The 14853-nt window shown below is 41.7% G+C and overlaps 1 protein-coding gene across 1 annotated transcript in view; it reads right to left on the reverse strand.

Moving 5' to 3' along the window:
• The window catches only part of LOC129831447 (probable ATP-dependent RNA helicase ddx6), a 42850-nt gene that overhangs the window by 27637 nt on the left and 360 nt on the right, over window positions 1-14853 (reverse strand). The window contains exons 2-6 of the mRNA XM_055894842.1: window positions 12914-13900; window positions 10089-10152; window positions 9868-9972; window positions 9340-9469; window positions 1744-1890 (exon numbers count right to left, since the gene is read on the reverse strand). Coding sequence (XP_055750817.1) covers window positions 1744-1890; window positions 9340-9469; window positions 9868-9972; window positions 10089-10152; window positions 12914-13101 — 634 coding nt within the window. The 5' untranslated portion in view covers window positions 13102-13900. The remainder of the gene's footprint in view (window positions 1-1743; window positions 1891-9339; window positions 9470-9867; window positions 9973-10088; window positions 10153-12913; window positions 13901-14853) is intronic.

Consider the following 14853-nt stretch of genomic DNA (forward strand, 5'->3'; position numbering starts at 1 on the left):
TTGATTTAATTGATTTTAGGATAAGTCTAACGTAACAAAATGTGGAAAAAGTAAAGGGATCTGAATACTTCCTAAAGGCACTGTATACAGTTGAAGTCGGAAGTTTACATAGACAAATAACATTTAAACTCAGTTTCACAATTCCTGACATTTAATCCTTGTAAAAATTCCCTGTCATAAGTCAGTTAAGATCATCACTTTATTTTAAGAATGTGAAATGTCAGAATAATAGTAGAGAATTACTTATTTCAGCTTTTATTTATTTCATCACATTCCCAGTGGGTCAGAAGTTTACATACACTCAATTAGTATTTGGTAGCATTGCCTTTAAAATGTTTAACTTGAGTCAAACATTTTGGGTAGCCTTCCACAAGCTTCCCACAATAAGTTGGGTGAATTTTGGCCCATTCCCCCTGACAGAGCTGGTGTAACTTAGTCAGGTTTGAAGGCCTTACTGCTCGCACACGCTTTTTCAGTTCTGCACACACATTTTCCATTGGATGAGCTTTGTTATAGCCACTCCAAAACCTTGACTTGGTTGTCCTTAAGCCATTTTTCACAACTTTGGATGTTTGCTTGGGGTCATTGTCCATTTGGAAGACCCATTTGCGACCAAGCTTTAACTTCCTGACTGATGTCTTGAGATGTTGCTTCAGTATATCTACATCAATTTATGTCCTCATGATGCCATCTATTTTGTGAAGTGCACCAGTCCCTCCTGCAGCAAAGCACCCCCACAACATGATGCTGCCACCCCCGTGCTTCACGGTTGGGATGGTGTTCTTCAGCTTGCAAGCATTCCCCTTTTTCCTCCAAACATAACGATGGTCATTATGGCCAAACAGTTCTATTTTGTTTCATCAGACCAGAGGACATTTCTCCAAAAAGTACGATCTTTGTTCCCATGTGCAGTTGCAAACCGTAGTCTGGCTTTTTTAATGGCGGTTTTGGAGCAGTAGCTTCTTCCTTGCTGAGCGGCCTTTCAGGTTATGTCAACATAGGACTCGTTTTACTGTGGATATAGATACTTTTGTACCCGTTTCCTCCAGCATCTTCACAAGGTCCTTCGTTGTTCTGGGATTGATTTGCACCAAAGTACGTTCATCTCTAGGAGACAGAACGCCTCTCCTTCCTGAGCGGTATGATGGCTGCATGGTCCCATGGTGTTTATACTTGCGTACTATTGTTTGTACAGATGAACGTGGTACCTTCAAGCATTTGGAAATTGCTCCAAAGGATGAATCAGACTTGGGGAGGTCTACATTTTTTCCCCCTGAGGTCTAGGCTGATTTCTTTAGATTTTTCCATGATGTCAAGCAAAGAGGCACTGAGTTTGAAGGTAGGCCTTGAAATACATCCACAGGTACACCTCCAATTGACTCAAATTATGTAAATTAGCCTATCAGAAGCTTCTAAAGGCATGACAATTTTCTGGAATTTTTCAACCTGTTTAAAGGCACAGTCAACTTAGTGTTTGTAAACTTCTGACCCACTGGAATTGTAATACAGTGAATTATAAGTGAAATAATCTGTAAACAATTGTTGGGAAAATTACGTGTCATGCACCAAGTAGATGTCCTAACCGACTTGCCAAAACTATAGTTTGTTAACAAGAAATTTGTGGAGTGGTTGAAAAACGAGTTTTAATGACCAAAGTGTATGTAAACATCCGACTTCAACTGTGTACGTCGCAAGACACCACTCTTGGTATGAAGTGACAATGTGATGCTGTTGGGTCTTTACCAGTCTCGTCCAGGCGCATGATGTCATCTCGCAGGTTGGTGCCACCCGTGGTGGCCATGACTTTCACTCCGCCCAGGTGCTTGCTGATCTGGATACTGATCTGGCTCACCTGCAGGGCCAGCTCACGAGTGGGCACCATCACAATAGCTTGGGAGAGAGGACGAAGTGGATATGGGTAAATATAAGAGGTATAGATAGCGAAAGTGCAAGACAATGAGGTTTGACAGAGAGGGAGGGAAAAGTAGGAAGAAGGGCGCAGTAGGGCTGGGCGGTATACTGTATTTTACGATATACCGGTATTGATGCACGGGCCGGTTTGGGTTTTTACTTTAACTTCTATAAATGGCATTTGCAGGATTGGTTTGTTAAAATGACATGCTGTGCGCAATGTCCATTTTTATAGTTTACTTCGTTACTTGAGTCATCCCTCTCTGTGCTCTCTCTCTCCATTCCTCTTTCCAAACAGACCTAGCCCTGCCCCAGGCACTCAAGGAGCGCATTGTTGATCCTCAACCACCAGACACTTGCCTTCAGTCTGCATGGTCAATGCACCACATGCAACAATGTTGATGACCAAAGCCGTTTTCACTTTGCTTCTTAATGTAGATCCACAAGCGTTCTATAATTACACCATTCGTTTGTTTCTTACATCTGCAAACAGCTAGTTTGTCTTTTCTTACCAAGTTGGGCAAAATCTTGTTAGCCGCTAATGTGAATCGCTAGCTAATTAAATGTACTGAGTCAGAGCAAATTTAATTAGCTATACAGCCAGATAATACCAGTGATGGTTTAGACCAAAAACAGCATGTTTGTACAACAGTATCTTCTAAATCAGTGGTTCCCAAACGTTTTATAGTCCAGTACATTCAACCTCCAGCTGCGTACCCCCTCTAGCACCAGGTTCAGCGCACTCTCAAATGTTGTTTTTTGCCATCATTGAAAGCCTGCCCCACACACACAATACATTTATTAAACATAAGAATGAGTGTGAGTTTGTCACAACCCAGCTTGTGGGAAGTGACAAAGAGCTCTTATAGGACCAGGACACAAATAATAATTTTGCTCTTTAACCATCTTACATATAAAAACTTATTTGGTTATAAAAAATGGTGAATAACTCACCACAGGATACTGAAGGGTGTGCTTGAAAGGATGCACATAATTCTGCAATGTTGGGTTATATTGGTGAGAGAGTCTGTCTTAAATCATTTTCCACACAGTCTGCGCCTATATTTAGTTTTCATGCTAGTGAGGGTTGAAAATCCACTCACATACAGTGGGGCAAAAAAGTATTTAGCCAGCCACCAATTGTGCAAGTTCTCCCACTTAAAAAGATGAGAGGCCTGTAATTTTCATCATAGGTACATTTCAACTATGACAGACAAAATGAGAAGAAGAAAAATCCAGAAAATCACATTGTAGGATTTGTAATGAATTTATTTGCAAATTATGGTGGAAAATAAGTATTTCTGGCTCTCACAGACCTATAACTTCTTCTTTAAGAGGCTCCTCTGTCCTCCACTCGTTACCTGTATTAATGGCACCTGTTTGAACTTATCAGTATAAAAGACACCTGTCCACAACCTCAAACAGTCACACTCCAAACTCCACTATGGCCAAGACCAAAGAGCTCTCAAAGGACACCAGAAACAAAATTGTAGACCTGCACCAGGCTGGGAAGACTGAATCTGCAATAGGTAAGCAGCTTGGTTTGAAGAAATCAACTGTGGGAGCAATTATTAGGAAATGGAAGACATACAAGACCACTGATAATCTCCCTCGATCTGGGGCTCCACGTAAGATCTCACCCCGTGGGGTCAAAATGATCACAAGAACGGTGAGCAAAAATCCCAGAACCACACGGGGGGACCTAGTGAATGACCTGCAGAGAGCTGGGACCAAAGTAACAAAGCCTACCATCAGTAACACACTACGCCGCCAGGGACTCAAATCCTGCAGTGCCAGACGTGTCCCCCTGCTTAAGCCAGTACATGTCCAGGCCCGTCTGAAGTTTGCTAGAGAGCATTTGGATGATCCAGAAGAAGATTGGGAGAATGTCAATCGTCGTGTTTGGAGGACAAAGAATGCTGAGTTACATCCAAAGAACACCATACCTACTGTGAAGCATGGGGGTGGAAACATCATGCTTTGGGGCTGTTTTTCTGCAAAGGGACCAGGACGACTGATCCGTGTAAAGGAAAGAATGAATGGGGCCATGTATCGTGAGATTTTGAGTTAAAACCTCCTTCCATCAGCAAGAGCATTGAAGAAGAAACGTGGCTGGGTCTTTCAGCATGACAATGATCCCAAATACACCGCCCGGGCAACGAAGGAGTGGCTTCGTAAGAAGCATTTCAAGGTCCTGGAGTGGCCTAGCCAGTCTCCAGATCTCAACCCCATAGAAAATCTTTGGAGGGAGTTGAAAGTCCGCGTTGCCCAGCAACAGCCCCAAAACGTCACTGCTCTAGAGGAGATCTGCATTGAGGAATGGGCCAAATTACCAGCAACAGCGTGTGAAAACCTTGTGAAGACTTACAGAAAACGTTTGACCTCTGTCATTGCCAACAAAGGGTATATAACAAAGTATTGAGATAAGTATTTGATCAATAACAAAAGTTTATTTTCCACCATAATTTGCAAATAAATTCATAAAAAATCCTACAATGTGATTTTCTGGATTTTTTTTTCTCATTTTGTCTTTCATAGTTGAAGTGTACCTATGATAAATTACAGGCCTCTCATCTTTTTAAGTGGGAGAACTTGCACAATTGGTGGCTGACTAAATACTTTTTTGCCCCACTGTAGGTACGTGGTTGCAAATGGCATAAATGTCTTAACAGCACGATTTGCCAAGGCAGAATACTCTGAGCGCAGCCCTAAACAGAAATCTGGCAGTATCTTCTGATGAAATTAAATTTTCACAGAACCGCTTGTTGCAATTTCGATGAGGCTCTCTTGTTCAGATATCGACAAGTGGACTGGAGGCAGGACATGAAAGGGATAACGAATCCAGTTGTTTGTGTCGTCCTTTTCAAGAATGTACCTGAGTAACTGCGCACCCAGCTCACTCAGGTGCTTCGCTATATCACATTTGACATAGTCCGTAAGCTTAAGTTCATTTCCACACAAAATATCATACAGTGATGAGACCTGCGTGCTGTCCTTGTTAACGCAAAAAGAGAAAAAAAGAGCTCCAATTTCTTAAAATCAGCACCTCAATTTTGTCCCGCACATTGAATATATAGTTCCTGGAGAGTCCCTGTAATCCTAGATTCAGATCACTCAAGTGAGAAAAAACATCACCCAGATAGGCCAGTCGTGTGAGAAACTCGTCATCATGCAAGCGGTCAGACAAGTGAAAATTATGGTCAGTCAAGAACTTTAAGCTCTCAATTAAAGAAAATGTGTTAATACTTTGCCCCATGATAACCAGCACTCTTCTCTGGGCTCCCGAGTGGCGCAGCCATCCAAAGCACTGCATCTCAGTGCTTGAGGCGTCACTACAGACGACCTAGTTCGATTCCAGGCTGTATCACAACCGGCCGTGATTGGGAGCCCCATAGGGCGGCGCACAATTGGCCCAGCATCGTCCGGGTTTGGCCGGTGTAGGCTGTCATTGTAAATAAGAATGTTAACCGACTTGCCTAGTTAAATAAAATGTGTTGTAAAAGCGTTACATGGTCGCTGCCCATATTGCACAGTGCAGAAAATACATGAGATTTCAGGGGCCTTGCTTTTACAAAGTTAACAATTTTTCACTGTTGTGTCCAAAACGTCTTTAAAGCTGTCAGGCATTCCCTTGGCAGCAAGAGCCTCTCAGTGGATGCTGCAGTGTACCCAAGTGCCATCGGGAGCAACTGTTTGCACGCTCGTTACCACTCCACTGTGTCTCCCTGTCATGGCTTTCGCGCCATCAGTACAGACACGAACATAAGCAGGAGCTACGTTTGGCTACATACGGACCGTTAGTGGTATTCCCGCGAGAGAGTAATGGTTAATGTGATTGGATGTTAAATTATTTGACTAGGCTACCTGTATTTGACATTGTGGTGTTATTTCACTGAACACTAGATGGTTACATTTTATTTTTGGCAGTGAAACGAGGCTACTCGGGCGAGAAAAACAATCCTCACCCAAATGTATAGCCCCGTTGGAAAATATAAATGGACTGTTTGAAAATGTGAAGAGAAAAATATATTTTTTAATATGAAATGTGAATCACATTTTAATTTACGTACCCCCGACGGCATTGCGCGTACCCCAGTTTAGGAATAAATCAAAGAGGAATACATGAAGCAAGAATATGTTAGCTACATGAAGTAGCTAAGAGAAAACATTCAGTGTAGCCAAAGATTATATCATCCTCTAGGAAATAGACATTTTGGTTCCTACCCTGTCACAATAACTGCTCCCTGGCATTTTCATTTATTGTTATGTCAAACACTGTATTCAAAGTGCCCACTATTATATTCTAACAATGGAATTAGAAAAAATCTTCTATTTCCATGATTCCAAAGGTTCACCCAAGTGTTTTGCTCAAAAGTGAAATTGCAAATTCAAATAAAATGTTATTTGTCAAATGCGCTAAATACAGCAGGTGCAGACCTTAAGAAAAACACTTTTAAAAGTAAGAGAAGCACAAATAACTAAAGAGCAGCAGTAAATAACAATAGCGGGGCTATATACAGGGGATACCGATACAGAGTCAGTGTGTAGGGGGAACCGGTGTCAAAGTAATATGTACATGTAGGTAGTGTTATTAAAGTGACTATGCATTCGTAGAGTTATTAGTGACTTTGCATGCGTTAAAGTGACTAGATAATAACAGAGCAGCAGCAGTTTAGAAGGGGAGGGGGCAACGCAAATAGTCTGGGTAGCCATTTGATAGATGTTCAGGAATTTTACGGCTTGTGGGTAGAAGCTGTTTAGAAGCCTCTTGGACCTAGACTTGGTGCTCTGTTATCGCTTGCCGTGCGGTAGCAGAGAGAACAGTTTATGACTAGGGTGGCTGGAGTCTGACAATTTTTAGGGCCTTCCTCTGACACCGCCTGGTATAGAAGTCCTGGATGGCAGGAAGCTTGGCCCCGGTGATGTACTGGGCCATACTCACTACCCTCTGTAGTGCCTTGCGGTCGGAGGCCAAGCAATTGCCGTACTAGGGTTGCATCACTGCCGCCAGGATGCTCTCGATGGTGCAGCTGTAAAACCTTTTGATGATCTGAGGACCCATGCCAAATCTTTTCAGTCTCCTGAGGGGGAATAGGTTTGTCGTGCCCTCTTCACCACTATCTTGATGTGCTTGTACCATGTTAGTCTGTTGGTGATGTGGACGCAAAGGAACTTGAAGCTCTCAACCTGACTTCCTCCCAATAGGCCGTCTCATCGTTGTTGGTAATCAGGCCTACCACCGTTGTGTCATTGGCAAACTTAATGGTGCTAGATTCATGCCTGGCCGTGCAGGCATGAGTGAACACGGAGTACAGGAAGGGACTGAGCACGCACTCGAGGGGCCCCCGTGTTGAGGATCAGTGTGGCGGATGTGTTGTTAGTCCAGGATCCAGATGCAGAGGGAGGTGTTTAGTCCCAGGGTCCTTAGCTTAGTGATGAGCTTTGAGGGCACTATGGTGTTGAATGCTGTTCTGTAGTCAATGAAAAGCATTCTCACATATGTGTTCCTTTTGTCCAGGTGTGAAAGGGAAGTGTTGAGTGCAATAGAGATTGCACCATCTGTGGATCTGTTGGGGCGGTATGCAAATTGGAGTGGGTCTAGGGTTTCTGGGATAATGGTGTTGATGTGAGGCATGACCAGCCTTTCAATGCATTCCATGGCTACAGTGTGAGTGATGCGGGTCGGTAGTCATTTAGGCATGTTACCTTAGTGTGCTTGGGCACAGAGACTATGGTGGTCTGCTTCAGTGTAGGCGTAGTGACGCCTCTTGCACTGAGATGCAGTGCCTTAGACCGCTGCATCCATGTGTGAACTATTTAACTGTACTAGAATGCTTAAAAAGGCCACAAACTTTAAATAAATCAGTATCGTTTTTTTTGGGCAAGGAAAATATCTGAATCGGCCAAAAATGTAATATCGGTGCATCACTAATTACAACCAAATACTTTCCATGTCTGTATAAAAATAATTCCCTCAATGAACCAGGGATCTGATGGCTAAGGTGGACGAGGTAGCTGTCTAAGCTGTTTATCTATTTGTAAAGGTTAAAATATTCAGTGTTCAGGGGAGATCTTGACAGCATAAGAGTTACTTGTCAATTAGGCTATTCTAGGAATATTTTTGTAACTTTATCAAGATTACATGACCAGTATTGAATAGAGGAGAATCCTAGCCAATTTGAGCGCTTGAGAGACTTTCACAACTGGAGTATGCAGTATAGGTTTCATCAACTGTGCACCCGTACAAAATGCATGTCGGCCATTTGCGATTATACACCAGTGGCGGTGGAAAGTTATTTTAGGACATGACAACGACATTAATACATGCTAATAGCTAAATAGTTAACTAGCAAGAACCAGCCAAACTACACTATTAGTTTGTAAAATATCAATTGTCCATGCTGAGCAAATGTAATTTCTCTCGCTCCTCTGGCAACGGCCCACGCAGATGATGCACATACCATAACTTTTCCTGGACTTTCATTGCTGACCAAAAATGTGCTATAACTGGGCAAATGACTCACTAACTAGCAATGAATATCAACAAATCGCGAATGCATGATATAAAGACCGCTCGGGCCTGTCAATGCAGGTCTACAATATAAAAAATAGTCTGACAACAAAAATATAGATATAAGTTGTCCGTATGGACAAATAAATAAAATCTCACGCAAAAACCACTATCAAAGCTGCCAAATAACTACTGAATGGGAAAAATCCTTTCCATTTCATTCAGCTAAGTTCAATTATATTCTTACTATAAAACCATAATATAAAACAATGGCACAGGACCAACTTCGATTGGGGGGGGGGTCACAAAAAGAAAATGGAACTGAGGGGCCGTAGTCGCTCATGCGTCTGCGTGCCCACATCCGTACATAAAATACATTTCCTGCAATTAGAATAAATGTTGCCGTTTTAAAGCAAGTTCGCTGCAATTCAATTCTACACATTTTGCCATGGGGTAGAGAAAAAAAACTTAATTGTATAACTAAATTCATGCTATTCTGTGAAATTGGTCCACAGGTCTACAAAAGGGGGGCCGCAGTTGCCCATCCCTGGCCTATGGCATGGCGCATAGCCAGATAACATACAGTAGGCCAACTCATTCTGTTCTTCTGAAATACATTTTCTTTATATCATGTTTCTTTAGACCCGCCTAAAATAATGGATGTATTGCGATGGTGTATATCAAATTGATGTATTACTTTTTAAAACACAAGCCGCGCATCAGCGGCTTGTATGCGGAGGCCAGGAGATGCTAAATGTGTTTATGTTAATTAACAGTCCATTACTTTGAGACCGGTTGTCTTTATGTCCGCCACAGCTCTAGGCACCAGGCGAAAATGTTAGCCTGGAGCCCTGAGTAGTAGAGATAAGTAGAGTAAAAAACGGAGTGAAAGAGTCATGTGAAGCGCCTCATCTCACCCTGTATATAGTCCTTCTTCAGGTCTATTCTCTCCAGCATGGGGATGAGGTAGGCCCCGCTCTTCCCTGTTCCATTCTTGGCTCGGGCCAGGATGTCTCGTCCTGACAAGGCTATAGGAATGCTCTCCTCCTGAAAGGTGACAAACTCTGGTTTAACATATCGTAGCACTAAAAAATACAAGGCTATTGTCAAAATATGTAACATTATCACTATGACAAACTACCAAATGTCAAGACTTCAGTTATGCAGAACTTTAAAGACTTTAAAGAAAGTCCAAGATCTTAAGCTCAACAAATTCGTAACATATCATACGAAATGGATGATGTAGTACACAAAAACTGGGACCCTTTATGGCTCGTGAGCACCACTCAAAACTATTGGCTGAAATGATACAAAAGTTCAGGCGCATCACATTAAAGTAGCTATATAGGTTATAGGCATCAGAAACAGGAGCCAATTTACAGCAAGGGAATCCCCCAGTTTCAAAGGTGATCGGTGGGCAGAGAAACTCCCAGTGAGTGTCGTACCTGGATAGGGGAGGGCTTCTCCCAGCCCATCTCAAAGATGCCCATCAGGAGCTCCCGTTTCAGACAGTAGTCCTCAAACTCATTTCCCTTAGTGGATGTTACATCCTGGGACACAGCAAAGAAGAGGTTAGACATCAGAAGTACCAGATTTGATTAAAATTACACTGGGAAAATCCTGTGAGTTATTGAAACAAAGAATGCTGCATTGTACCATGACTTACAGAGGTTCTGACTCTTGTGTCTTTGGGAGGGAGCTGTAGGCTCTTTTTCCAGTCATCTCCATACCTGATGAAGGGCACCAATGAGAAGAGTGCAATTAACCAGTTAAATGTAACCGAAAATGTTATTTATGTAATCCCCAAAATATTTATCATGAGGGCGAAACAATAACTAGCAATGCTGCTTACTCAAAAGGTTACAATCTGACCTTTCAGGGAAAAAAAAATAGGAGTTGTCACTTGGACACAAGCTACAGTACAAATATGATAAAAATGAAATATTTTATATATTTCCTATTCAAAACTGTATTCATAGGTTTCTAAATATAGTATTATCAAATTATAAAACCACCATCTATAAGATTTCACCTTCCTTATACAGTGCAGACTTTCAGATTTAATTTGAGGGTATTTACATCCAAAATCGGGTGAACAGTGTAGGAATTACAGCACTTTTTATATGTGGTTGTCCCCTTTTTAAGGACCAAAAGTAATTGGACAATTGGCTGCTCCATGGCCAGGTGTGTGTTATTCCCTCATTAGTTCATTTACAAGTAAGCAGATAAAAAAAAAAGTCTCGAGTTGATTTCAAGTATGGCATCTGCAATCTGTTGCCGTTTACCCTCAATATGAAGTCCAAAGAGCCATCACTGCCAGTGACGCAAGCCATCATTATGCTGAAATCAAAACAAACCCATCAGAGAGACAGCAAAAACATTAGGCATGGCCAAGTCAACTATTTGGTACATTCTTAAAAAGAAAGAACGCACTGTTGAGCTCAGGAACACCAAAAGGTCCGGAAGATCACAGAAAACAGTGGTGGATGACAGAATAATTATTTCCCTGGTGAAATAAAAAACCCTTCACAACAGTTGGCCAGATCAAGAACACCCTCCAGGAGGTATGCGTATCTGTGTCAGTCAACAATCGAGAGAAGACTTCACCAGAGTACATACAGAAGGTTTACCAAAAGATGTAAGCCTCAAAAAAAGGAATACCAGATTAGTTTGCCAAAAAACATTAAAAAATAAAATAAATACATGTACATTTCTGGAACAACATCCCATGGACAAAGATCAATTTGTACCAGAATGATGGGAAGAGTACGGAGAAGGGAAGGTACTGCCCATGATCCGAAGCATACCACCTCATCTATGACGCATGGTGGAGGTAGTGGTATGGCGTGGGCATGTATGACTGCCAATGGAATTGGTTCCCTTGTATTTATTGACGTGACTGATGACAAAAGCAGCAGGATGAATTCTGAAGTGTTTAGGGCTATATTATCTGCTCGGATTCAGCCAAATGCTTCATTACTCATTGGATGGCGCTTCACAGTGCAGATGGACAATGACCCGAAACATTCTGCGAAAGCAACCCAATACTTTAAGGTTTTTATGTATTTCCGGGACCTCCTGGGTGGCGCAGTGGTCTAGGGCACTGCATCGCAGTGCTAGCTGCGCCACCAGAGTCTCTGGGTTTGCGCCCAGGCTGGGCTGGGTTCGCGCCCAGGCTCTGTCTCAGCCGCCCGCAACCGGGAGGTCCGTGGGGCGACGCACAATTGGCATAGCGTCGTCTGGGTTAGGGAGGGTTTGGCCGGTAGGGATATCCTTGTCTCAGTATGTAAAAAAAAAATGTAATAAAATGTATGCACTCTACTGTAAGTAGCTCTGGATAAGAGCGTCTGCTAAATGACTAAAATGTTTTAAAAAAATCTAAAATGTAAAGAAGTGGTATGTTCTGTAATGGCCAAGTCAATCACCTGAATCCAATTTAGCATACATTTCACTTGCTGAATGCAAAACGCCCCAAGAACAAGCAGGAACTGAAGACAGCTGCAGTAAAGGCAGAGCATCACCAGGGAAGAAACCCAGAATCAAGTAATGTCTATGGGTTCCAGACTTAAGGAAATCATTGAATACAAAGGATTTGCAACCAAGTATTAAAACTCAAAATTTAATTTATGATTGTCCGTTTGTCCAATTACTTTTGAGCCCCTAAAATTGGGGGGCTATGTATATATATATATTTTTTTTTTAAGTAATTCCTACACGGTTCATACAATAATTGACAAAACCCTTCAATTAAAGATGAAGTCTACACTTAAAGCACATCTTGATTGTTTCCTTTCAAATCCATTGTGGCGGCGTACAGAGCCAAAATGATGCATATTGTGTCATTGTCCAAATACTTATGGACCTGACTAACTAAAATACATATTTGTATGTTTAGTGGAGAATATACAGTATGTGTGTATATTTTCTAAAAGGTCCCTCTTGATCAGAATGTCTGCCCCCATCGCTGTGAAGATCTCAGAGCTCTAAAATCTGAATTATTTTAGATGAATGGCTACAAATCGATCTCTGAATGTGCTACCGTGATGAAACCACTCACTCCTGCTGCACTACGACGTAATGATTGCAGGCATGTGTGATGTAAGGTTCAACCAGAAGTTGGACAGTCAGAAGAGCGAATGAAATGGTATAAGACACATCCCAGCTTCAAGTGGTTTCAGATTTCACATCCTACGACACACAGGCTCAGAAAACAGTGTCCGTGGGAACCAAGGCTATCGCTCAACGCAAGCCATTTTGATCCATGGTATCCACAGAGCGATTTATAAGCGAAAATGTTGGTCGGAACCGGTACCAGAACCATGCAGGTCTTCTAAGAGGGTATTAAGAAAACACCTGAACACGCTCACTGCTGATTTTTTTTAAACTAAAACTCTACTGGGTAATCACTTCTAAAACATGGTATGAAAGTAAAATATACTATAAAAGCAGCACACAATTGGGGTGAAACAGGTGTGTAAGAGAAATGTGTACCTAATGCCAGTTCCCTCCAGGGCAGCACCTGCTTTCTGGGGTGCACCTACAGCCTTGCTTAACAGAGAGCCCAGGACGAGGGGTCCTGATTGAGGAGAGGCCGGTTTAGGCACCCCCCTAAGCTGCCCGTTCTGCTTGTTCAGTCCCATGCCGATAGGGCCAAGGTTCTCCGTTCTTGCGGATGCCATGTCTTTCTGTTGTTTTTACTCTCAAAAGATTTACGTCTTACCCTCCCTTAGTTTTTTTTTCTTCCTTTTCTTAAAAAGCCTCTTCGAAAGTAGACGAGTCTAAAATAAGCATCAAACAATATTCTCCATTATTTTTAGTCCAAAGCTTTCACAACAGAAGTATGTTTGTAGTTGTTACATATACACATGTGCAGTTTAGTCCCCTTCAGAGTTTACTGACGTATGAAAAGTCTTAATACAAGAGCTCTTCCAAATGAAGAGCTATATGCATTCAAATGCATAAATATTTTATACCTGCACACAATATAAAAAAAATGGTATGTAAACAAGTATCAATGAGTTTAAGTCCAGCAATAGAACTGCTAAGACAATTTGAACCGAGGGAATAGTATCAGTAATATAATCTTTGTTCAAAAGTTAAATCTCTTTCTTTGGTTAAACATTTCCTTGCTTTGCGTCGAGTCCCTTTGAATTGCGCAACATTGATGTCCTTGTAAAAGGTTTTTCAAACCTTTGGAGAAATATTTATCCAAAATAATATGGTCCTTATTGTCCAATATTTGTTTTCCACTCTGTGTGTATATACATGTCCATCCACATGTGAAAGTAGTTTCCTGATGTTGAAAATCAAATAAAGGGTAATTGTAGTCCAAAAAGCAAAACAGCTTTACGTCCCCCTCTGTCTGTCCTGTTTGTTTCAGCTGGGTCTCCCTCCTCTCTTGTTGACACCACAGGTCTTCTGTCAAAGTGTGTGGCTTTGTGTGTGAGTCGGGCAGAATTCAGTTCAAGCCTGTGTCACCTGACAGGAAGAAAGAACAATTGATTTAGTAGTCAGGATGAACACTATATAGGCCAAGCCCTAGACTTTGCTTTAAAACGTAATGTAGAATAGATGCCCAATGTAGAATAGATGCCCAAACATTAGGTTCAAATCCCCAACCACATCATGTAAAATACGTATTTGGCTGGCAGGCACAAGGTCTAGTGTTGGCTTGGTGGATCAGTCTGTAGTGTATTCCAGTTAACTCGTGTAGGGCATGACCACAGATGACAAAATAGTTGCCTACACTACAAGCGCATACTGTTAGGGACCAGATCATAGACGTGCGAAACTTTAGGCTATAAAGTCAACAGAATGTGGGACCCATCGAAACGTTATAACGTGCGAAGTTTGAAATTACTTTGAAAAAATTAGAAGCATTTGCATTTAAATGAAAGTTAAATCCAAATGTATGGACAACTTAATTTAAAAAAAGTAACTGGCATAACGTTAGCTACGAAAATGAATAGTTAGATGCGACCTACCTAGCTAGCCAAATAACGTTAGTAGCTATGCTGGGCTAACACTGACATTCAATGCAAGTTAGCTCATTTTATAGCTAGAAAACTGATCGAACAACAGGGGTGCCCTTCTAGGCCAAATAAAGATAGGAAGTCAGCTAATGTTCCAGTCAGTAACAGTTAGTTGGCTTCGAGCGCGATTTGATTTAGTGCGACAAAGGCCATTCATATTGTCAACTTTAGAGGAAGATATTTAGTTAGCCAGTTAACTTTGCCATCTAGCTAGCGTTAGCTACCTACTGACGTTACGTTAGCCACGCCAGCTTTGACGAAAACATGCAATTTGGCTAGCGTAGCTACATTAGCTAGCAAGCTAAATAACAGTACTGTAAATACAAATTTATTTAGCTAGCATTACATCACAGATGAGTGGTTATATATGATTTATTTATATATGCCAGGTTAACGTTA

The sequence above is a fragment of the Salvelinus fontinalis genome, chromosome 32 (genome assembly GCF_029448725.1).
Source record: "Salvelinus fontinalis isolate EN_2023a chromosome 32, ASM2944872v1, whole genome shotgun sequence".
Lineage (NCBI taxonomy): Eukaryota > Metazoa > Chordata > Actinopteri > Salmoniformes > Salmonidae > Salvelinus > Salvelinus fontinalis.